Source organism: Nyctereutes procyonoides, unplaced genomic scaffold (assembly GCF_905146905.1).
Source record: "Nyctereutes procyonoides isolate TBG_1078 unplaced genomic scaffold, NYPRO_anot_genome, whole genome shotgun sequence".
NCBI classification, from domain to species: Eukaryota; Metazoa; Chordata; class Mammalia; order Carnivora; family Canidae; genus Nyctereutes; species Nyctereutes procyonoides.
In genome coordinates this window covers 16712642-16738168 of record NW_026575142.1, presented here as the reverse complement: position 1 = coordinate 16738168, position 25527 = coordinate 16712642, and the positions used below count along the sequence as shown (strand labels likewise).

Below are 25527 nucleotides of genomic sequence, written 5' to 3'. Positions count from 1 at the left end.
CCAGGACTCTGAGATCTTGACCTGAGCCAAGTGGGCTTGATCTTGACCCAACCAACTGAGCCACCCAGGTGCCCCTGCAGTCACAGGCACCCCACCTTTGGAGATTTTGATTCCTTAGGTCTGAGATGGTGCCTGGGAATCTGTTTAGTGAGTAGAACTTCAGGTGATTCTTAGGGATCAGGTGGGTTTGGGAAATATTGACGTGGTAGTTAAGAGCAGGGTTTTTGAATCAGATGGATCTGGGTTCTAGTCACATTTCATTTAATTGTCAGCTGTGTGTTTTGGGGCACAGAAATCACCTCTTTAAGTTTGTTTCCTCTATTAACAGAATTTATCTCATAGAATTGAGAGGATTAAAAGAAATAACATATATAAAAAACAAGGCCCATAATTAATACGCAACAAACATCATCTAATGTAAGTATTTAACGATAATCAGATAAATATTTGAGCATTTATGGCCAATGATGAAGACTCATTCTTTGCCCTCAGGAAATTTACCAATTAGTAGTGGGGTGGAGATGAGAGTTTATGATAAGACAATAGGTTACATCACCAAGGGGGGCCTGGCTGGCTCAGTTGGTGGAACATGTGACTTTTTTTTTTAAAGTTTTATTTATTTATTTGTTAATGAGAGACACAGAGAGAGGGACACAGGCAGAGGGAGAAGCAGGCTCCCTGCAAGGAGCCGGATGTGGGACTCCATCCCGGACCCAGGGATCATGACCTGAGCCAAAGGCAGATGCTCAACCGCTGAGCCCCCCAGGCCTCCCGAGCATGTGACTCTTGATCTTGGGGTGCTGAGTTCCAGCCCACGTTGGGTGTAGAGTTTAACAAAAAGTATCATAAAGTAAGTTAAGGGCCATCCTTTTGAAGAAAAGAAGTTATACAGGTAGACTGTTCCAGATTAGGCTGTGGGTGAGCAAGTGGGATGGGGTAGCGCGGGAACGAGGAACAGTAAAGATAAAGCCTCATGAAACAGTAAACAGTCCCACTGGTCTCTCTCATATGGCAAACTTGGAGTAGTATCAGGAGATAAGGATAGAAAAATAGGTGAGTTTTTGAGAGAAGATTTAAGGAGCTTGTTTTTTCCACTGAAGATTTTGAACAGGAGAATAATAGAACAGAGTGCACTTTAATAGTCTAAAAAAATGTACTTCAGATGAACTGGGTAATAGTGTGAGGGTAAGAATTAATGCAGGGGGAAAATGAGCTTGCTTCAATAGGAACAGGGATTCGGTGGTCACTGGGGTTCGTAACGCTGGGAATCTACAGCTCGAAACGAGATGCGGATCCTTAGCCACATCTGGAAGATGCTGCGTGTAAGTCCTATAGTCCAGGCAAATAAAAGTCCATGTTGAAGTTGTCTCTGTCTGTCTGTCTGTCCGTCTGTTCTCTGTGTATTTTTCGAGGCGGGCCGCTCTTTTCCGTACTCCCACCTCTGGGCGCGGGGAGGCGGGGAGCGACGGAGGAGCGCGCGGGGAGCAAGCCCGACGCCCGGGGGGCGTGTGCAGGGGCGGGGACGCGGCGGCGGCGGCGGCTGCGGCGGCGGCGGCGGCGCGCGGCGGTGCGGGGTATCGCGAGAGTTGGGCGGGCGGAGCGACCGCGGCAGTCGGTTCCCCCACCCTCCCGGGAGGAGCCGCCGGCCCTGGGCTCTCCGAATTCTGAGCTCTCATCATGGCGGCGGCGGCGGCCGCGGCGGCCGTCGGGGGGCCGCAGCCGCCCCAAGCCGAGCTGCCCGCGCCCGGGCCGGGCCTGGACAAGGCGGCCACCGCGGCGCACCTGAAGGCGGCCCTCAGCCGGCCGGACAACAGGGCAGGTGCTGAGGAGCTGCGGGCGCTGCTGGAGCGGGTGCTGAGCGCCGAGCGGCCGCTGGCCGCGGCTGCGGACGGCGAGGAGGCGGCGGCCGCGGGCGGCGCGGGCGGCGCGGGGGCGGCGGAGGAGGAGGCCCTGGAGTGGTGTAAGTGCCTTCTGGCGGGCGGCGGCGGCTACGACGAGTTCTGCGCGGCCGTGCGGGCCTACGACCCCGCGGCGCTCTGCGGCCTGGTCTGGACGGCCAACTTCGTGGCCTACCGCTGCCGGACGTGCGGCATCTCCCCCTGCATGTCGCTGTGCGCCGAGTGCTTCCACCAGGGCGACCACACCGGACACGACTTCAACATGTTCCGCAGCCAGGCCGGCGGAGCCTGTGACTGCGGGGACAGCAACGTGATGCGGGAGAGTGGGTGAGTGGGGCCCTGCTCCGGGGCGGGGGCGGCCGGGCCGGGCCGGGTCGGGCCGGGCCGGGCCGGGGCGGCCTGGCGGCAGACCCGGCGCTGTCAGGGGACGCGGTGGGGGAGGGTGCAGCCGCGGGGGGTGGGGTGGGGTGGGGGTGGGGGTGGGGGCGGCTGAGCTGTCAGCGCCGCAGAGGGAGTGGGGACGGGGGAGGGCGGAGAGCGCGCCTACCTAGGGACGGGGCAGTGGGTATTCGGGGCAGCCACGGAAGAGCCGTGCGCGGGGTGGCAGGAGGAAGGGCTGCTTGGGGAACCTGCTGCCGAGCTGTCAGTTGTGTGCTTGTCGGGAAGAGCTTTAAAAGCTGCCTGGTTCTTGGGAAGGAGAGGCTGACGATGTGGTTTGGCCCGGCTGGGAGGGGGGTGGTCCTGGGCGCTGCGTTGGGTCGCAGGATGCTACGAGTCGTGGAAGTGGTCCTGCGGCTGCCCGGGTGGAAGGGCTTCTGAACTGTCAGTGTGTCCGTCAGCGGCGACGGAGGAGCCCGAGAGCTTGTGAGAGTTGAGGGAGGAGGGAAAGGGGAGGGGCTTGCATGAAAAGCGACTGTTGAGCTGTCAGTGGAGTATTCGGCGTGCTGGAATGACTTCTAGAACCGCGCTGCTTGCTGAGCAGTCGGTTGCAGAACACGCTACGTACCAGAAGAACAAACAAAAACACTGAGCGAATGAGGAATCAAGTGTTAGGTCTTCTGCCGCAGTTAAAAGGGCACTTTATTCAGTGGCTAATCTGTGAACCTCTGTCTAAGAGGAGACAGTCAACAAATGCACATTCGATAGGAGCAATGTAGCGGGGTGTCGGGACTTAGGACAAAAGGCATTTCAGAGACTGCAGCGAGTTAAAGAGTTGGTACGTTGTAGTGTCTTGGCTTGGGACGTGATATCATATCTGGGGAAGCCCTGGGAAAAGAAAGAACTTGGTGGAAGAGAGGACATTTTGGCTGGGGCAGTGGTTGAAAGAATGTTAGCAAATCCAGTTATTCAAGTTTTAAGATTTTCAGGTGTTGTAATTAATGGTAGAGCACACATCCTTTAGAAAGGGTCACTGTTTTTTTTTTTTTCTCCTTTGGAGTACTTGTAGGTTACTGTTGCTATAGAATGTTGAATCTATCAGGTGCAAGCAAGGCTCCGAGGATATGCAAAATGAACAAGACATTGACCTACCCGGTTAAGCCTCTTACACTAGAGTAGAAAATGATACATTTTTAAAATAGTCCGGGAGTTAGAGGAACCTTCTGTGCAGAGGAAGTACGTAAAATACTTCAGAAAGGAGGTATTTTGAGCTTGTTACTATCACTGCAACTATTAACAACAACGGCGATAGTAATTGCAGCCAACTTTTGAGACTTAAAGTGTATTCCTGACATTTAAAAAATACTTAAAAAATTAATATTTGAATAGGTAAAATATTTATGTAGCCAAAAAAAAAACAAAAGAGAAAAAATTAAAAGATGCACAGTTTGAAGTTTCCCTCCCATCCTTTCATCTGCCCAGTCCTTCCCACGTTACTACTTTCTCTTAGTACAAAAATAAACAAGGATGAATATGTATTTTGATTATTCAGTTTCTTTTTATGCAAAAAGTAACATAACATCTTGCATTTTTCACTTACCAAGAGGTCTCTTCATGTCAGTAAATCAGTGTATTAATTAAAAAAAAAATCTGTAATGTGTTCCATGCCACAAATTTGCCACTCTATTGATTTTTTTTTGTTTCTGCTCTTTTTTTTTTTTTTTAAAGATTTTATTTATTTATTCATGAGAGACACACACAGAGAAAGGCAGAGACACAGGCAGAGGGAGAAGCAGGCTCCCTGCAGGGAGCCTGACATGGGACTGGATCCCGGCCGGGACCCTAGGATCACACCCTCGGCTGAAGGCAATGCTAAATTGCTGAGCCACCAGGCTGCCCTGTTTTTGCTTTTTATGAGAGAGAGTGCATGGATGGGGGAAGGGACTGAGAAAGAGAGAGAATGTTAAGCAGGCCCCCCTGCCCAGTGAAGAGCCCATTGTGAGGCTTGATCTCACAACCCTTAGATCATGACCTCAGCCAAAATCAAGTTGGGCATTTAACCGACTGAGCCACCTAGGCGCCCTGCCACTCTTCATTTGTCATCACTTTTGCTGTTTGACATTTGGGTTTCCAGTATGAAATAAAAAATGTGGTATACCTGTCTTTTCACCTATGCAAAACTATCAGGGAGATATATTCTCAACAGTGGGATTCTCAAGTTGCCCTCCCTCCATTAAGTCTGAGTACTAAGCAGAGTATCAGACTTTCTGCTTTCCAATAGCCTCATCAAAAGAGTGTTATTAACACTTTGGATTTTTATCTGTTTGGTAAATAGTGGTCATATATTAACTGTGTTACATTATGTAACTCATTTATCTTCAAGAAACCTGAGATTGTTACTGTCATTATTCTCATGATACAGAAGAGGAAAGTAGGGCATAGTTTTAAAAAACTTGCTCAGGATTATACAGGTAGTAAGTTACTGCTAGCCTGCTGGCTCCAGAGATGACAGCTCAACATTTCTCTCTACTGCCTCTACAAATAGCATTCCTATTGGATGTTTCTGTTCAATACTGTGTTTTTGTCTTTTTTTTTTTTTAATATGCCATTCTTATTTGGGCCTTTTTTTTTCTTTTTAAAAACTTAAAAAAAATTTTAAGAGGGATTTTAAAATGGGAATTGGAACAATCCTTTACAGGTATTTAGACATTTTTACTTCTTAGACGAGGTTAGCATTTGGGATCCCTAAAGAAGGGGAAAGTAGGAAATGTATTTGATTCTTTCCTGAATTTTGGAACACAGTCATAATCATCAGGTTGATCTGGATGAGTTGTAAGTCTGATCTCTAATTGTGATGCTTCGGTGCAGGAGCAGAAATATCTCTTTATTTCTTTGAAGGTATTCATACAGGGCACATTCTAATCTTACAGCATTTGCCTTTACTGACATCTGGTAGATTCTTTCTCCTCTGGCAGCCCTCTGTGAGTTGTTGATACATAGTGTTAAATAATTATTATTGCCTTTCTGAAATGCAGAACTGTTGCCTGTAGGTGCCAGCAGTTGCCATGTCCAGTTTCATAAAGGGCAAGAGTAAACAATAAAGGTGTTGTGGCCATGTGAAAATTCTGATATTTTTACAACTCTTTGGGATAGAGTAATTCTGGGCTACACACCTAATCTAATGCCTGGAGAGACATAGGTGACGTTAGCCAACAGTACAGGTTAAAAGGCTGCCTCTGTAACCTTTTCAGAACTGGAAATCTACAAATTATAGCAGTGTTCCTGGTGGGCAAAGCTGGACTACGCTGGCATAGAGAAAATATATTTAACTTTTTTCAGTTTTTGATACATCTGAAAATCCTTTTAGGTTACTAAAAGTTTAAGATAAGTTGTGTTTTAGTTTGTAATTGTAACTGCAATAGACATTTATAAATACCATTGTTCAGTACATTTTTAAAGGATTCTATTTTCTCTGTATCTGCTTTCTTAATAAAGAGAAGAAACCCTGCTGTGCCTTAATCCTTTTCCCAAGTGTCTGTTATGGATAGGATATTGTATTGGAGATGGGGAAGGATCTTGGATCCATCGCAACCTATATTGCCAATTAATTTTCAAATTTATAATTATAAAATTATGAGGAGAGAATTCAGTTATTTTTGATTAGTGGTATTGATATAAGTGTGGCAATATTAACAGGTGTACAAACCAAAGGAAGAAAACAACAGAATTCATTTGTGGGATGAAATTACAAAAGCTTGGGACGCCTGAGTGGTTTAGCAGTTGAGTATCTGCCTTTGGCTCAGGGCATGATCCTGGTCTCGGATCCAGTCCTGCATTGGGCTCCTTGCAGGGAGCCTGCTTCTCTCTCTGCCTGTGTCTCTGCCTCTCTCTCTGTGTGTGTCTCATGAATAAATAAAATCTTAAAAAAAAAAAAAAGAAATTTGAAATTACGAAAGCTATGGAAACTAGATATTAATAACTGTATGTATAACAGCATAATTTTGCCACTAATGAATAAAATGCACTCATTGTAACAAATGGTTGAAGGATGGATAAATTTTTTAAAAAAGTAATGAAAAATCTAAAATAAAGTCTGATTGGTTTGTGGTTCTGATGGTGCTAACCAGAAGTTGGAATTTTATTTTATTTTATTTAATTTTTTTTAATTTTTTTTATTTATTTATGATAGTCACAGAGAGAGAGAGAGAGAGAGAGAGAGAGAGAGAGAGAGGCAGAGACACAGGCAGAGGGAGAAGCACGCTCCGTACATGGGAGCCCGACGTGGGATTCGATCCCGGGTCTCCAGGATCGCACCCTGGGCCAAAGGCAGGCGCCAAACCGCTGCGCCACCCAGGGAGCCCAGAAGTTGGAATTTTAAATATTTAGTTCCCAAATTTTGGTGCAGAGGATGACCATTTTCATGTTCTATCCTGTATTTATAGATTTTTTTTTTTGCCCCCTTGTTCTTCCTCACAGATTCTAAGCTCCTTAAAAAATAGGAGCCTTATCTTGCTATATTTATCAGAGGCCAGCATAGTCTCTTGCACTTAGTAGGTGCTTAGTAAGTTGTATAAATTAAAGTACGTTGAGTTAAATTGGATAAAATAGTGGCTGTTACGCCTGAAAATTTGCCATGAGATTCCATTGGTTTAGTTATTCAGGTGGTGGCATTGATTATTAAATCCATAGCATCTTTTTTGAGATTGCTTTAGGAATAATTTCTTCCTTTTTCAATTTCAAAAGTAATACATATTGGTTACAACATAAAAATAACCAGAGGGGTGCCTGGGTGACTTAGTTAAGCTTAAGTCTGCTTTTGGCTCCGGTCATGATCCCTGGATCCTCTGGCTCTCAGGCTCCCTGCTCAGCAGGGAGTATGCTTCTCTCTTCCCTCTACCCTTCCCCAAGGCTCATGCTTTCTCTCAGATAAATAAATAAAAATGGATAAAGTAAAAAGTAAAAGTTCCTTTTCCTCCGTCCCACTTCTCAGTGATAGATTTCCCTTATTTTCTTTTAAGCTTAGCCATACATTTAGAAGATGCTAGTTATAATTTACTCTGCAATTGTAGCTGTTTTGTTGTGGGAAATTTTTAGGTTTATTTGGTCTGTGGCAGTGCCAGAAATGGAGGCAGTCAATGTCTAGTTAAATAGTGTCATACTCTTCTGTACCTGGCTCTTTTTCCTTTCACACATTTCTTGGACACTGTCTCTTATTAGTGCACATAGAACCATTTCATTTTTTTTTTTACAGTTAAATTGTATTTCTTTTCTTTTTTTTTTTTATTTATGATAGTCACACACACAGAGAGAGAGAGAGAGAGAGAGAGAGGGAGAGACACAGGCAGAGGGAGAAGCAGGCTCCATGCACCTGGAGCCCGATGTGGGATTCGATCCCGGGTCTCCAGGATCGCGCCCTGGGCCAAAGGCAGGGGCCAAACAGCTGCACCGCCCAGGGATCCCAGTTAAATTGTATTTCATTGCATTTTTTTTTCCCTGTAATTTATGCTGTCATTTCCGTCCTGATACACATTTAAATTGTTTCCAATCTTGGACTATTATAAATGTTTGTTGCAGTCAGTATGCTTGTATACACTTTTCTGTGTATATGTGTAAGCATATGGGTGAAGATAAATTCCTAGAAGTTATATCTTGGTTAAAGGAAATGTACATTTTAAACTTTGATACAGCCTTCCAAAGACATGAATTTACACTCTACCAACAATGTATGAAAGAGCATGTTTCCCCACATCTTGGCCAATATATATAGTGTTATCAGTATTTCAATCTTTGTTAATCTGTTAAGTGAGAAGTGATACATTGTTTCATTTATTACCTCCCCCCCACCCTTTCTTTCCAAGCTTGAGTATTTTGAAGCAAATCTCAGATTTCTTATAATTTAATTTATAAATATTTGAGTATGTACCTCAGTAAAGAGATGTGAACTCTTAAGAATGAAACATAACCCAAATGTCCTTTGGCAGATGAATAGGTAAGCAAAATGTGGTTTTGTACATAAGATGGAATGTTACTTAGCCTTTAAAAGGAATGAAGTTTGGACACATGCTGCAGTAGGGATAATCCTTGAAGACATTATGCTAAGTGAAATAAGCCAGATACAAAGGACAAATATTGTATGATTCTATTTTTATGAGGTATCTGTAATAGTTTAATTTTAGAGACAGAAGATAGATTGGTAGTTGGCAGGGGCTGGAGGGAGGAGGGTAGTGGGGAGTTATTGTGTAATGGGTACAGAGTTTCAATTTAGGAGGATGAAAAAGTTCTTGAGATGGATTGTGGTGATGGCTGCACAACAGTGTGAATGTTCTTAATATACTGAACTGCGCACTTAAAAAATGTTAAAATCGTAAGTTTTATGTCATGTATATTTTATCATAATTAAAAGAACAACCACTGTACCCTAATCATACCTAAAATATTCACAATTCTTTTTTTTTTAAAGATTTTATTTATTTGAGAGAGTGAGCAAGAGAGTAGGGGGAGGGAGAGGGAGAAGCAGACTCCCTGCTGAACAGGGAGTTTGACGTGGGGCTCAATCCCAGCGCCCCAAGATTATGACCTGAGCTGGAGACAGATACTTAACCGAATGAGCGACCCAGGTATCCTTTCACAATTACTTCTTAAAGTCTTCAAATATCCAGTGAATGTTCAGATTTTCCCAGTTTCATGAATGATTTCTTAGGGTTGATTTAGAATTAGGATTCAAACAAGGCCCTCATATTGCACTTTGTTGTTACATCTCTTAGGACTCTTTTTGTTATACCTCCAACCCCCTTTTTGGTTCTCTGCCATTTACTAGTTGAAGGAACCTGCATTCTGGGTGTTACTGATTGCATCTCTGAGATGTGATGTTTAACTTGTTCTTCTGCCCATTATTTCCTGTAAACCAGTTGTTGGGATCTAGAGTCTTGATCAAATTTTAGATGCTATTTTTTTAAAAAAGATTTTATTTTATTTATTTATTTATTTATTATTTATTTATTTATTTATTTATTATTTATTTATTTATTTATTTATTTGACAGAGAGAGAGAGATGGAGAGAGCACAAGCGGGGGCAGTGGCAGAAGGAGAGGGAGAAGCAGGCTCCCCACTGAACAGGGAGCCTGACATGGACTCAATTCCAGGACCCTGGGATCATGACCTGAGCTGAATGCGGAAGCTTAATCAACTGAACCACTCAGGCACCCCCTTAGATTCTGTTTTTTTTTTGTTGTTTTGTTTTGTTTTGGCAAGGAAACTTTACAATAGTTTTATACTTCCTGTTGAATCATATCAGGAGCTAGAGAATGTTTCCTTGTCTCTCCTTTACTGATGTTAGGGTTAATCAGTGGGCTTAGACTTGTTAGTGTGATCCATTTGTTATAAAGTTACCTATCTTGTTAAAGATTTTACTATCTAAATTATTATTATTGTCCAGATCCATATTTTTATTAGAGATTGCAAAATGGTGATATTCTAATTTTAGTATCCTTTTATATTCTAATGAGAGTTCTTTCTAGACTACATTTCAAGTTTCAAGGATCACGTGTACTCATATGTGGTCTCTACCTGTACTGCCAACCTTATAACCTCCATTGCAGTGGGATCCTCTGTTATTTCTTTAACTCACTGTATATATTCTTATCCTTGAAGTTTCATGTTGTTTCTGCTCCTGCAAAGTCCAGTGGAAAGTTTTCCTTTGACTGTCAAGCTCATCTGTAGGAGCAACACTCCTGTAACATAAGTACACTGTGAAACCGTATTGCAGGATTTAATTTTCTGAATTATAACAATTCTTTTGTCATCTCTAGGTTTTATCTCTATAAACTTTCAATAAAGATTTGACGATAAAGACCTGTGCCATATCTACCTCTTATTTATATCCTCTCACATATATTTAGAGTTTAGTAAATGGGTTATTTTTTAGTAAATTGTATCATATGTTTTGTTTTACTGATTTTGTAGGGAGGGTGTTAGAGCTGATCTCTTAAATTATTTATTTATGTATGTATCCATGTATTTACATGTGAAATTTTCTTTCCTATGAATCTGTAATTTTCTCTACAGCAATACCAATCTAACTTAGGTCATGAATTCAAACAAGGGAACATGACACCTCTCATGATCCAAGAACTTGGAGGAAAAATAATTGAAAAAATTTTTTTCTCTTTTCTGTGTTCATTTTACTTTTTTTTTTACTTTCTTTTTTTTGATTGCTATTTTACCAGAAATAGTATAGACTGATTCTTAATTTAGAAGAGTCTACTTGAGATGGAAGTATAATTTCTAGTCATCTTCATTGTAGTAAGGTTTAACTACAACACAGCAATTTGGAAGTCTTATTAGATTGTAATTATTTTTTCTAATCATTTTTATGTCATATAAAACCCATTAAAACTTTTTTCAACAATGAAACATTTTCAAGATACAGAAAAGTAATATAAAAAATATCTTTTTACTCACCACAGAGAGAGGCAGAAACACAGGCAAAGGAAGAAGCAGGCTTCATGCAAGGAGCCTGATGTGGGACTGGATCTGGGGACTCCAGGATCATGGCCGGGGCGGAAGGCGGTGCTAAACCGCTGAGCCACCCAGGGATCCCCTAGAGCCTTTTTTTTTTTTTTTTTTTGGGTAAAAAACTAAAGGTCATCTTCTCCCTTCCTTTATCTTTACCATTATCCTGAAATTCCCGTCTGAAAATCCATGCATGTTTTTTACTTTTACTACATTTAAACAATATATGATTATTTTAGTGTTAAAATCGTGCTTAAATTAGAATTTCTTTGAAACTTGCCTTTTTCACTTACCAGGTTACTAATATAAATGAGTTTATTGGGCAACCCCGGGTGGCCCAGCGGTTTGGCGCCACCTTCAGTCCAGGGCGTGATCCTGGAGACTGGGGATCGAGTCCCATGTTAGGCCTCCTGAATGGAGCCTGCTCCACCCTCTGCCTGTGTCTCTGCCTCTCTCTCTCTCTCTGTCTCTCATGAATAAATAAAAATCTTAAAAAAAATGGTACATTTGTATCTAGCTGCTAAGTATTCTGTGGTGTCTTTAAACCATGATTTGCCAATCTATTTCTTTGCTATGGAACAATCAGATGCTTTATATTTTTTCATTGTTTTTTCAGGGCTGCAGTGGACATTTTTGTATGTGTCTCTTTGTGTAGGTATACTAGAATTTTTTTAGGATAGATTAGGAGAGGAACTGCTAGATCATAGAGTGTGCTTGCTATTCTTCATATGCACGTATACAGTTTTGTGTCTTGTGTGTCAGTCTGTTGGATATAAACATATTTTTAAAATTTGCATTTTCCTGACTACTAGGAGAGTTGAACATGTTTTCATGTTTTTAGGCCATTTGAGTTCTTCCTTTGTGAATTGCTAGTTCATATTCTTTGCCTGTTTTCTGTTTTATATTACTGAGTTTTATGACTACTATATATATATATTCTAGATACTGATCCTTAGTTATGTAGATTCCTAATTTCATCTTTCAGTCTGTGGCTTGTCTTTTCCCCTCGTTATGTATAATAGTGTGGCAAAAATGCTTTAAATTAAAAATGTAATGTTTCTTCTATAGTTTGCATTATTTGTGTCTTTTTATTTATTTTATTTTATTTTTATTTATTTATTTTTTAAGATTTTATTTATTTACAGAGAGAGAGAGAGGCAGAGACAGAGGCAGAGGGAGAAGCAGGCTCCATGCAGGGAGCCCGATGTGGGACTCAATCCCGGGGCTCCAGGATCACACTCTGGGCCGAAGGCAGGCACTAAACCACTGATCCACCCAGGGATCCCCCTATTTTTATTTTTAAAGATTCTATTTATCCATTTGGTAGAGAAAGATAGCACAAGCAGGGAGAGTGGCTGAGAGGGGGAGAAGCAGACTCTCTGCTAAGTAGGGAGCCCAATGTGGGGCTGGATCTCAGGACCCTTGGATCATGACCTGAGCCAAAGGCAGATGCTCAACTGACTGAGCCACCCAGGTGCCCCAATTTGTGTCTTTTAAAAGCACTCCTCTCGGGATCCCTGGGTGGCGCAGCGGTTTGGCGCCTGCCTTTGGCCCAGGGCGCGATCCTGGAGACCCGGGATCGAATCCCACATCGGGCTCCTGGTGCATGGAGCCTGCTTCTCCCTCTGCCTCTGCCTCTGTCTCTGCCTCTCTCTCTCTCTCTCTCTCTCTCTCTCTCTCTGTGACTATCATAAATAAATAAAAATTAAAAAAAAAAACACTCCTCTCTACCTTAGTTCATATGGCAATTTTCTATGTGTGTCCTAAGCTTTCTGTTGTATTGGTATGTGTCTTGCAACAATGTCATCCTGCTTTAATTATTATAACATTAGAATAAATGTTGGTATGTCAGGATTTCCATTATTATTGTTCTTCTAAAGGATCTTAGCCATTCTTGGTCCCTAACTCTTTCATTTGAATTTCAGGATCAGCTTGTCAAATTCTGTGGAAAATTTCTGTTAGATATTGATTGAAATCACATTAAATTTGAGGACATTGCATAAGGAGACATTAAACAAGGATATTCATTATAATACCATTTGAAATTGGGAAAAATTGGCAACAGAGAGATTAGTAAACTGTGGTTTAATCATGCAGTAGAATACTTTATAGTAGAAAACAAATATTGTTATCTTTATAGTATTTAGTGTGCCTCTCTATGAGAGTAGTATAAATTGTTTTTGCTTCCAATAAAGTAATTTTCTCCATAAGTTATATATCTTTTGTTAGATTTGTTCCCTGACATATTATTTTTGAAAAAAACTACTTTTTCCAATTTCTTGTTTATTGCTTTTTATCCAATATTTTATATTACAAACATTTTCAAATGCTTTTGAATTTTTTATATGGAGCATCCTTAACCAACCTTCTGATTTTTTTCCTAAAGTTAATCTGTAGATTTTCCTTTAATAAATGCTTATTTTGGGCAGCCTGGGTGGCCCAGTGGTTTAGCGCCACCTTCAGCCCAGGGCGAGATCCTGGAGATTGGGGACTCTAGCATCTGTCTCCCTGCATGGAGCCTGCCTCTCTCTGCCTGTGTCTCTTCCTCTCTCTTTCTCTCTCTCTCTCTCTCTCTGTGTGTGTGTGTGTCTCATGAATAAATAAATAAAATGAATAAAATAAATAAAATCTTTGAAAAAAAATAAGTGCTTATTTTATATCAGGCATTTACATGTATCTCATTTAACATTTTCTTTTTTAAAAAATATTTCATTCATTCATTCATGAGAGACACAGAAAGAGAGAGAGAGAGGCAGAGACTTAGGCAGAGGGAGAAGCAGGCTGCATGCAAGGAGCCCAATGTGGGACTTGATCCTGGATCCCAGGATCATGCCCTGGGCCAAAGGCAGATGCTCAACCTTTGAGCCACCAGGTGTCCCTCATTTAACATTTTCAACAAGCCCCTAGGTATTGATATTATCATCTACACAAGTAAGATATTGTCCCAGAGACGCAACTTGACCAAAGTTACACAGCTCTTATTCACAACCATTTTTTGTCCACATCCAGAACCTGTGTACTTAACTCCTAGTGCCTCTGTTGTTACTGCATTTTAGTGAAGGTTAAGGAAAAGTTTACAGAGAATTTGAATTTGATCTGCAGGGAGGTTGGGGGGTGAGGGAGAACTTTATGGATAAGAGGAACAGAACACACAAAGCTTCACAGGCATGAAATAACATAATGCAATCAAGTGCTAGTGTACTTTTCACCTTCTCTCTTGAATAATATTTTAAGTGGGTGGAGAATTTTAGTTACGTTTATTTTCCCTAGCACTTTGAAAATGCTATTCTGTTGTCCTCTGGTCTCTTGTTGGGAAGTATTTTAATCTAATTGTTCCTTTGTAAGTAATCTGCTTTATTCATTAGTTGCTTTTAATGTTTATTTTTTGGTGATCTGCCGTTTCCCTATGATGTGTCTAGGTGTGACTTTATTTATTGCATTGGCTCTAGATGAGGATTGTCTCATTTCTTCTGGAAATTCTCAACCATTGTCCCTTTGATTTTCAAGTTTTTCCCATTCTTTTCTGTTTTGGGACTGCTATAATATATTTGTTGGATCTTCTCATTCTGTCTTCTAAATACTAGACCATACTCATTTTCTATCCATTTATATTTTGGGGGGGCTGGATTGAGGGTGATTTTCCCAGATCTGTCTTATAGATAATTCCTTCTTCAACTCTATCTCATCCGTTGTTTAGCTTGCCTATTAAGTTTTTAATTTGAATACATGTATTTTTCAGGCCTAGGAAAATCTTTTCATATTGACTTGCCCTCCCATCCACCATTTTTTAAAACTTGCCCTTCTTAAATTTTTTTTTATTTATTTATGATAGTCACAGAGAGAGAAAGAAGAGAGAGAGGCAGAGACACAGGCAGAGGGAGAAGCAGGCTCCATGCACTGGGAACCTGACGTGGGATTCGATCCCGGGTCTCCAGGATCGCGCCTTGGGCCAAAGGCAGGCGCCAAACCGCTGCGCCACCCAAGGATCCCCATTATGTTTTCTTTTTTTTTACAAATTTTTTTTAAAAATTTTTTTAATTTTTATTTATTTATGATAGTCACATAGAATGAGAGAGAGAGAGGCAGAGACACAGGCAGAGGGAGAAGCAGGCTCCATGCACCGGGAGCCCGATGTGGGATTCGATCCCGGGTCTCCAGGATCGCGCCCTGGGCCAAAGGCAGGCGCCAAACCGCTGCGCCACCCAGGGATCCCCCCATTATGTTTTCTATGTAGATGAGTATGCTGACTCTGAATAAAGATAGTTTTACTTCTTCCTTTCAAATCATAGTGCCACTTATTTATTTTGGATTGCATGGAACAGAATCTCCATTACACTATTGAGCAGAAGTGGTGAATGTGGACATTCTTGTCCTGTTCCTGATGTTGTATTATTAAATATATTAGCTGTAGGATTTTGTTAAATGCCTTTCATCAGACTGAAGAATTTCTCTTCTTAGCTGAGAATTTTTAAGAAAATCACAAATGAGTTTTTATCAAAATTTTTTTTGCTTCTTTTTTGATAATTAGATGATTTTTCTTTTTTAATCTGTAGATATGGGGAATTACATGAAATAATTTTTGAATATTGAACCACTCTTGTATTCTTGGCATAAACTCTACTTTGTCATGATGTATTATTGTCTTTTTTATGTATTGTTGGATTCAAGTTGCTAGTATTTTGATGTAAGGATTTTTGTATCTCTGTTCATGAGGAATATTGGATTTCTTTTGCAATATCTTAGTTTTCTTCTTTGGTAATATCTTTGATTTGGGTATCATGGTAAAGCTATTTACATAAAATGAGCCGGGAAAGTTTCCTTCTTCTTCTTTTTTTTTTTTTTTTTTCAGAGTTTTTGTAGAATATAACTATTTCTCCCTCAAATGTTTGGAGGAGTTTCACAGTGAAGCAATAAGTTTGGAGTATTTACTGTTGGAATTTTTTTTTAAAGTTTATTTATGTATTTATCCATGAGAGACACAAAAAGAGAGGCAGAGACGGAGGCAGAGGGAGGAGAATCAGACTCCTGCAAGGAGCCCGATGTGGGACTCGATCCTGGGAATCTGGGATGAGGCCCTGAGCTGAAGGCAACTGCTGAGCCACCCAGGTGTCCCTGTTGGAATGTTTTCGAGTACAAATGGAATTTCTTTAATGAGGTAGTACTTATTCAGGTTACCTTTTTTCCTGTGTATGCTTTGGCAGTTTTAATCTTTTGAGGAATTTGTCCATTTCATCTAAACTGAATTTATGGGCAAAATGTCCTTTGTAATATTTTATTGTTCTTTCAATGTCTTTAGGGTATCTAGGGATACTGTTTTTCATTCGTCAAAATTATTGGTGTTTCCAAGAAATCAGCTTTTGGTTTTATTGATTTCTATCTTTTTTTTTCTTTTCTATCTGTTCTTCATTGTTATGTGCTTTTTATTACTGTCTTCTTGTTTGGTTTTAATTTTGTCATTTTTTTTATAAGGTGGCATTTTAGAGCAATGCTTTGTGACCTTTTTCTTTTCTATTTTTTTAATATTTATTTATGATAGAGAGAGAGAGAGAGAGAGAGAGAGAGAGGCAGAGACACAGGCAGAGGGAGAAGCAGGCTCTATGCACTGGGAGCCCGATGTGGGATTCGATCCCGGATCTCCAGGATCGCGCCCTGGGCCAAAGGCAGGCGCCAAACCGCTGCGCCACCCAGGGATCCCGACCTTTTTCTTTTCTAACATAAATTTTTGATGTTATAAATTTCCCTCTATGTACAGCTTTAGAGGCAACCCATAGATTTTGATATATTTTTACTTTTATTCAATTTCAGCTGTTTTCTGTTTTCCATGATTTCCTCTTTGGCCCATGGGTTATTTAGAAGTTTTAGAGATTTTTCCCAGATTATGTTTTTTAGTAATTCTGTTATAGGTGAATTCTGTTATAGTCAGAGGGTATACGTATATATCAATTTATTTAAAACTGTTAACTTTTTTTTTAAGCTTTCCTTCATAATCCAGAATATGGTCAGTCTTTGTGAATGTTCCATGTGCATTTGAAAAAAATATGTGTTGGGTGCCTGGATGGCTCTGTTAAGTGTCTGTCTTCAGCTCAGATTAGGATTATGGGATTCAGCCCCATATCAGGCCCCCCTGCACAGCAGGGAGTTTGCTACTCCCTCTGCCCCTGCTCTACTTGTGCTCTCTCTTTCTCTTTAAATCATTTTCTCTCTCTCAAATAAATAAATAAAAACTTAAACCAAAGATTTAAATCTGTAATTTTGGAATTTGCTTTTTATTTATCCCATCTATCTTTTGTTTTTTTTCCCCTCTCTTTTCTGCCTTCTTTTGGATTTTTTTTTTGTTTCCATTTTATCTCCTTTGTTGCTTTATTATCTTCTTATTGTTATTTTACTGGTTGCTTTATGGTTTATAGTATACATCTTTAACTTTTCACAGTCCATTCTGAATTATATTATGCTAATTTACATATATATATATGAGAACCTTATGATGGTGTGTTTCTGTTTTTTTCTCTCCCAGCTTATATCCTATTGTCATGTGTTTTATTTTTATGTGCACCATAAACCACTGAATACATTGTTCTTATTTTTATTTACACAATCAATAATTTTTGGAAGAGATTTAAAATAATAATAATAATAATAATAATAATAATAATAAAATCTTACCCATTAGTTACCATTTGTAGTGTATTTTGTTCCATTGTGTAGTTCTGAGTTTCCATCTGGAACCATTTTCCTTCTGCTTAAATGATTTCCTTTAACATATCTGATAGTGTGAGTTTGCTAGTGATAAAATCTTTCCTTTTTTGTATGTCTGAAAATGTCTTTCATTTGCCTTTTTTTGCATTTGTTTTTGAAAGATAATTTCTCTGGCTCTAGGATTCTAGTACAGTTGACCCTTCAACAAACCAGGGTTTAGGGGTATGACCTCTGCATAGTTGAAAATCTACTTAGTGAAAAGTTATAAGGAGATTTTCAGATTTAATAATAGTAGCCTGTTGTTGACTGGAAGCCTTCCTGATAATGTAAACAGTTGATTAACACATATTTTCTATGTTATATGTATTATATGCTGTATTCTTAAAGTAAGCTAGAGCAAAGAAAGTATTAAAATCAGAAGTGGGGTGCCTAGGTGGCTCAGTCAGTTAAGCATCTGCCGTTGGCTTAGGTCATGATCTCAAGGTCCTGGGATTGAGCTCCACTTTGAGTTCCCTGCTTGGCAGGGGGAGTCTGCTTCTCCCTCTCTCCCTGCCCCTCTCCCCTGCACATATTCTCTCTGTCTCCCTGGTTGTTCAAGGGCTAACTGTATATGATTGATTCTTAAACTAAGATAATTTATCATCATTTAATCAGAAGGACCATGCAGCCTGGATTCCACCCCCCTCAGCTTTATTGAAGTACAATTGACAAATAAAGTTGTATAAATTGAAGGTATATAATGTGATGATAAATGTATGTATTGCAAAATGATCACAACAATAAAATTAGCTAAGACATCCATCACCTCACATAGTTACTTTTTATTGTAGTAAAAACTCTTAAGATCTACATTCTAAGCAAATTTCAAGTATATGGTGTAGTATTGTTAACTGTAGTCACCATGATACATGTGAGATCCTCAGAATTTATTTACCTTGCAACGGGAAGCTTGTACCCAGTCATTAGTAATTCCTTATTTCCTCTCCAGGCTTTGACCATGAGCATTTTACTCTGTTTCTATGAGTTTAGCTTTTTAGATTTCACATATAGGTGTGGTCATACAGTATTTGTCTTTTTCTCTCTAATCTATTTCATTTAGCATAATAATGCCTTTTTGGTTCATTCATGTCACAAATGGCAGGATTGCCTTTTTTTTTTTTGTAGCATGTTGTTTAGATTCCATATGTTTGTGTTTTTCCAGTTTTCTTCTTGTGATTGGGATTTCCTTTTTTTTTTTTAATGGCTGAATAACACTCCATTGTGTGTGTGTATCATTTTCTTTATGCATTCATTTGTCAACTGAGAATTGTTTCTATGTTTTTGCTATTGTGATAATGCTGCCTTGAACATTGGGGTTCAGCTATCTCTTTGAGATGACTTAATTTCTTTTGGATATATACTCAGAAGTGGGTTTGCTGGATTGTATGCTAGTTCTATTTTTAATTTTTTGAGAAACTTCCATACTGTTTTCCATAATGTACCAGTTTACGTTCCTACCAACAGTAAACAGGAGTCTTTTCTTCTTATCTTTGGCAACATTTGCTAACTATTGTTTTTTTGATAAAAGGAATACTAACAGAAGTGTGGAGATTTTGGGGTGCATGGGTGGCTCAGTTGATTAAGCTTCTGCCTTTGGCTCGGGTCATGATCCCAGAATCCTGGGATGGAGACTCATCAGACTCCCTGCTCTGCGGGGAGCCTGCTTCTCCCTCTCCTCCCCCACTCATGCTGTCACTATCTCTGTCTCTGTCTTTCAAATAAATAAAATATTTTAAAAAAATGATGTGATCTACCTCATTTTGGTTTTGGTTTACATTTCCTAATGATTATTGATGTTGAGCATGTTTTTTGTCCATTTTGTCCATTTTTATCTTGTCTTTGGAAGAATGTCTATTCTATTCCTTTACCCATTTAAAAATAAGGTTTTTTTTTTTTTTTTTGGTGTTGGGTTATATGAGCTCTTAATAAATTTGAATATTAACCCTTTATCAAATAAATGGTTTGGAAACATTCCAATGCTCTAATTCCTTAGGTTGCTTTTTAATTTTGATTGCTTCCTTTGCTGTGTGGAAACTTTTTATTTTGTAAAGGTATTTATACTTGTTTATTTTTGCTCTATTTGCTTATATTTTTGGAATTATACCCAAAAAGTCATTGCCAAAGTCAATGTCAAGAAGCCTTTTTTTCTAGGAGTTTTATTGTGTCTGGTCTTGTAGTTAAATCTTTAATCCAGTTTGAGTTAATTTTTCTGAGTGTGTAAGGTAGGGATCCAATTTCATTTCTTTGCATGTGAATATCTAGTTTTCTCAGTGCCATTTATTTAAGAGATTATCCTTTCCCCATTGTTTATTCTTAGCTCCTTTGTTGAATATTAGTTGGCCATATATGCATGAGTTTATTTCTGGGGTTTCTGTTTTGTTTCATTGATCTGTGTATTATTTTTTTATGGTAGTGTCATTCTGTTTTGATTACTATAGTTTTGAAATATAGTTGGAATCAGGAAGTGTGAAGTGTCCAGCTTTGTTCTTCTTTCTCAAGGCTGCTACTTAAGGTCTTTTGTGATTTTATATGAATTTTAGGATTTTTTTTCTATTTCTGTGAAAAATGCTATTGGAATTTTTATAGGGGTTACATTGATTCTATAAATTGCTTTGTCTAGTATGGACATTTTAACAATGTTAATTCTTCCTGTCCATGAACATGGGAAATCTTTCTTTCCATTTCTTTATATCATCTTCAATATCTTTCATCAATATTTTATAGTTTACAGTGTACAGATCTTTCATTTCCTTGGTTAAATTTATTCCTACATATTTTAGTGTTTGGATACTATTGTAAATGGGATTTCTTTCCTTATTTTTTTTTCAAATAGTTCTTTGTTAGTATATAAAAAGTAGTTGAGTTTTGTATGTTTTTTGCATCCTGTGTTTAGTAATATTCTAATAGTTTTTTGGTGTAGTTTTTAGGGTTTTCTATATATAATATGTCTTCTGTAAACAGATAATTTTGCTTCTTTCTTTTTGATTTGGATGCCTTTTATTTCTATTTCTTGCCTATTTGTTGCAATTAGGACTTCAGTGCTATGTTGAGTAGAAGTGATAATAATAGGTATTCATATATTGTTCCTGATTTTAAAGAAAATTTTTGGGACTCCTCGGTGGCTCAGCGGTTGAGCATCTGCCTTTGGCCCAGGGTGTGATCCTGGAGTTCCAGGATTGAGTCCCATGCCGGGCTCAATTTTTCACCATTTAGCATGATGTTAGCTATGGGTTTGTCATATATAACTTGTATTATGTTGAAATATATTTCCTCTGTACCCAGTTTGTTGAGTTTTTATCATGAAACAGATGTTGACTTTTGTCAAGTGCTTTTCTGCATCTGTTGAGATTATTGTCTGATCTTTATCCTTCATTCTGTGAATGTGGTGTTATATTGATTTGCATATTTTGAACAATCTTTATATACCAGGGATAAATCCCTCTTGATTATGGTGTAAGATCTGATCTTTTCATGTGCTATTGAGTTCAGTTTGTTAGCGTTTTATTGAGAATTTTTGCATCCAAATGCATGAGTCATATTGACGTGTAATTTTCCTTTCTTTTAGTGTTGGTATCAGGGTAATGTTAGCGTTGCAAAATGAACTTGAGAGTGTTCTTTCCTCCTCAGTGTTTTGGAAGAGTTTGAGAAGGATTGGCATTAATTCTTCTTTAATATTTGGTAGAATTCACCAGTGAAGCCATCTGTTCCTGCAATTTCTTTTGGCTGGGAGGTATTTGATTACTGATTCAGTCTCCTTAGTTGTTATTGGTCTGTTCACATTTTCTATTTTTTTATTGATTCAGTCTTTAATAATTATATGTTTCTAGGAATTTATCCATTTCTTCTAGTTTGTCCAGTTTATTGGTGTATAATTGTTCAGAGTAGCCTTTTATGATCCTTTGTATTTTTCTGGTACTGGTTGTAATTTCTTCTCTTTCATTTATAATTTTATTAATTTGAGTCCTATTTCTTTTTTGTTGACTGTCAGTCTAGCTAAAGGTCAGTTTTATTTATCTTTTCAAAAAACCAACTCTAAGTTTTGTTCTTTGTATTGGTTTTCCATTCTTTATTTCATTTATTTCTGCTCTATTCTGTTTTCTTCCTACTACTAGCTTTGGGCTTCCTTCCTTCCTTCCTTCCTTCCTTCCTTCCTTCCTTCCTTCCTTCCTTCCTTCCTTCCCTCCCTCCCTCCCTCCCTCCCTCCCTCCTTCCCTCCCTCCCTCCCTCCCTCCTTCCTTTTGATGCGCCAAGTTAGGTTGTTTAAGTTAGGTTGTGTAAGCTTTCTTTTTCCTCAATGTGTAGGCATTTATAGCTATAAATTTTCAGTTATAACTGCTTTTCTGGCATCTTACAGGTTTTGGTTTGTTGGGTTATCATTTTCATTTGTTTCAAGATACTTTTTTGATTTTCCTTTCTTCTGTGACCTATTATTGGTTGTTGAGGAGTGTATTGTTTATTTTCTCATATTTGTGAAATTCCATTTTCTCTCCTGTTTTTGATTTCTAGTTTTGTAGTTTTCATTGTGTTCAGAAAATATGTAATTTCAGTCTGCTTGAATTTGTTAAGCCTTGTGTAGTGGCCTAACATATGATCTTTTTGGGAGAATGTTCTGTCTTGAGATGAATGTGTATTCTGCTGCTGTTGGATGGAATGTTCTATATATGTCTGTTACATCCATTTGGTTTATAGTGTTGTTCGTATTTGCTGTTTCCTTATTAATTGCCTGTTTGGTTGACTTATCCATTGTTGAGAGTGGAGTATTACAGTCCCTTATTATTGTATGCTTTTTCTTTTCCCCAGTTGTGTTACTGCTTACTTTACATATTTAGGTGCTCTGATGTTTAGGTGCATAAGTATTTATGATTGTTATATCTTCTTGATCCCTTATTATTATGTAATAAGTTTCTTTTTCTCTTGTGACCATTTTTGACTTAAAGTTTATTTTATCTGATGTAAGTGCAGCCACTTATGCTGTCTTTTTTTTTTTTAATTTTTATTTATTAATTTAAGAGAGAGAGTGAGCCTGCGTGGGGTGAGGGAGAGATAGACTCCTTGCTGAGTAGGGAGCCCGATGTGGGGCTTGATCCAGGACCCCTGGATCATGACCTGAGCTGAAGGCAGATGATTAACTGACTGAGCCACCCAGGTGCCTCCGCTTTTGCTCTCTTTTAACTATCATTTGTTTGGGATATTGTTTCCATCCATTTCAGCGTGTGTGTGTCCTGTAAAGCTAACATGAACTTCTTGTTAGATTTTTAAAATCCAGTCAGCTTCTCTAGGACTTCTGATTGGAGAATTTAATCCATTTACATTTAGAATATTTGTTGATAGGTAAGGGCTTTTTGTTGCTATTTTGTTAATTGTTTTTGACTCTTAGAGTTTCTTTTTTCCTCTCTTCCTTTGGATTTGATGAGTTTTTGTGATGACATGTTTTGATTTGTTTCTCTTAACTTTTTTATATACCTACCACAAGTTCTTCTATTGTGCTTACCATGATAATGACATAAAGTATCTTAGAACTATTTATTTATTTATTTATTTATTTATTTATTTATTTATTTATTTATAAAGATTTTATTTATTTGAGAGAGCAAGAGAGAGCAAGAGTGTGCACATAAATGGCAGGGAGGGGCAAAGGGAGAGGGAGAAGCAGACTCCACTGAGCAAGGAGCCCAATGTGGGACTTGATCCTAGGAACCCAGGATCATGACCTGAGCCAAAGGTAGATGCTTAACTGACTGCCTAACTGAATGAGCCACCCAGGTGCAGCCTAGAACAACCTTTTTAAAGGTAATAACAACCTAAAACCCCTGTAGTTTACATTTCTCCCTCTCGCATTTAGATTATTGATACTACACTTCATATTTTTTTTATATTTTAAATTATTATAGTCATTTTTAGTGTGTTCATTTTTTTTAACTTTTATATGGGAGTTGAAAGTGATTTGCCTACTACCTTTGCAATATTAGAGAATCTTCCTTTGACTGTATATTTATTTTTGCTGGTGAGGTTTATGCATTCCTATATTTTCACATTTTTAATTACCATCCTTTAATTTCAGCTTTAAGAATTCTCTTTAGGGTTCCTTTTAAGTAATGTCTGGGCATGATGAATGTTTTCAGCTTTTTTTAATTTGGGAAAATCTTTATTTCTCCTTCATTTCTTTCTCTCTCACTTTCTGAAGATTTTATTTATTTGAGAGACAGTGAGCATGAGAGTGCATGAGCACTGGGGAGGGTCAGAGGAAGAAGTAGACTCCCCACTGAGTGGGGAGCCCAAAGCAGGGTTTGATCCCAGGACCCAGGGATCATGACCTGAGTTAAATGCAGACACTTAACTGATTGAACCACCCAGGCACCCCCTCCTTCATTTCTGTAGGGCAGTTTTGCTGAGCATAGTATTCTTGGTTGGCAGTTTTTTTCTTTCAGTATTTTGAATATATCATCCCACTTTCTCCTGGCTTGCAGGATTTCTGCCAAGAAATTTATTTATAGACTTAATGGGGGCTCCCTTATGTGATGAGGTATTTTCTCTTGCTGCTTTCAAATTTTTCTTTGTCTTTGACTTTTGATAACATAATTATAATATGTCTCAGTGTAGCCCTTTTTGGGCTGAACCTATTTAGGGATTCTAAGGCTCCTGAATCTTAAGTCCATTTATTTCCCCAAATTGGGGGTGTTTTCAGCCATTATTTCTTTAAATAGACTTTTGGTCCCCTTCTCTCTCTTCGCCTTTTGTGATTACTATGATGTATATTGTTTGTGCGATATCTTAGTCCTCTAGCTTTCTTCACTCTTTCTCATTCTTTTTTCCTTTTACTCCTCTGATTGGATGATTTCAAATGACATGTCTTTGTGTTCATGAATTCTTTCTTCTTGATGAAGTCTGCAGTTAAAGAATTCTGTTGAATTTTTCAGTTAAATTATATTCTTCAGCTCTAGAATTTGTTTTTAAAATAATTTTCTTTTCTTCTTACTTTATTGATGTATTTTCCCTCATTTTTGCTTATTTGTCTAGCTGTGTTTTCTTGTAGTTCATAGAACTTATTTAAGTGGATTATTTTAAATTCTTTGTTGTTTAGTTCAGCTCTATTTCTTCATGGTCAGTTATTGGAACTTTATTGATTTCCTTTGATGGTGTCAACTTTACCTGATTCTACTTGATCCTTCTGTTTTTGCATTGGTATCTGTGCATTGGAAGAAGTGGTCTCCTCTTCCAGTCTTTATAGGTTTCCTTTGTGTGTGTGTGTGTTTTTTCTTTTTAAAGATTTGTTTGTTTGTTTATTTATTTATTTATTATTATTTATTTATTTATGATAGAGAGAGAGAGAGGCAGAGACACAGGAGGAGGGAGAAGCAGGCTCCATGCCGGGAGCCCGATGTGGGACTCGATCCCAGGACTCCAGGATCACGCCCTGGGCTGAAGGTGGCGCTAAACCATTAGACCATCAGGGCTGCCCTGTAGGTTTACTTTGGCAGGGAAAGATTTTCTTCAGTTAGCTCAGCCTGGGATTCTGTATAGGCCATCTGATACTGTCCACTGGCAGGCAGCATTTGCTTTCTGAGTGTCTGGGTTGGGTGGAGCCACTGCCTGTGCTCTGAAATTGGGCGGGGTCCATTGGCTGGGTTCTACTGTCAGTTGAGTCTGTATTCAGGTGGGGCTGCTGGCTGGGTTTTGTGGTCAGGCAGGGCCATTGACTGGGCTCCATAATCTCCTCTGGTTGGGTAGAGTCACAAACTGTGCTCCCTGGGTTGGTGATGTAGCTGGTTGGACTCTGTAATTGGGTGGGGACATTTTTTAGGTCCTTAACCAGCTAGATTAGGTGGGACCTTAGGCTGTGCTTCCTGGCCAAGTGCCAGTCTTTGCTTCCTTCTTGGTAGGATTTTTTGAATTAGCTCTGATTTTGATTTTCTCTTTGTTCAAACTATTGAAAACTATAGGAGTTACAATATTTTATTATCTTGGCTAGACTACATCTTATAGCTTATCTCTTTCACCTGGATA

General features: G+C 38.9%; 1 protein-coding gene across 1 annotated transcript in view; it reads left to right on the top strand.

Moving 5' to 3' along the window:
• The first annotated feature begins 1635 nt into the window (after positions 1–1635).
• The window catches only part of UBR3 (ubiquitin protein ligase E3 component n-recognin 3), a 234038-nt gene continuing 210146 nt past the window's right edge, over positions 1636–25527 (top strand). Inside the window, exon 1 of the mRNA XM_055308033.1 lies at positions 1636–2225. Coding sequence (XP_055164008.1) covers positions 1678–2225 — 548 coding nt within the window. The 5' untranslated portion in view covers positions 1636–1677. The remainder of the gene's footprint in view (positions 2226–25527) is intronic.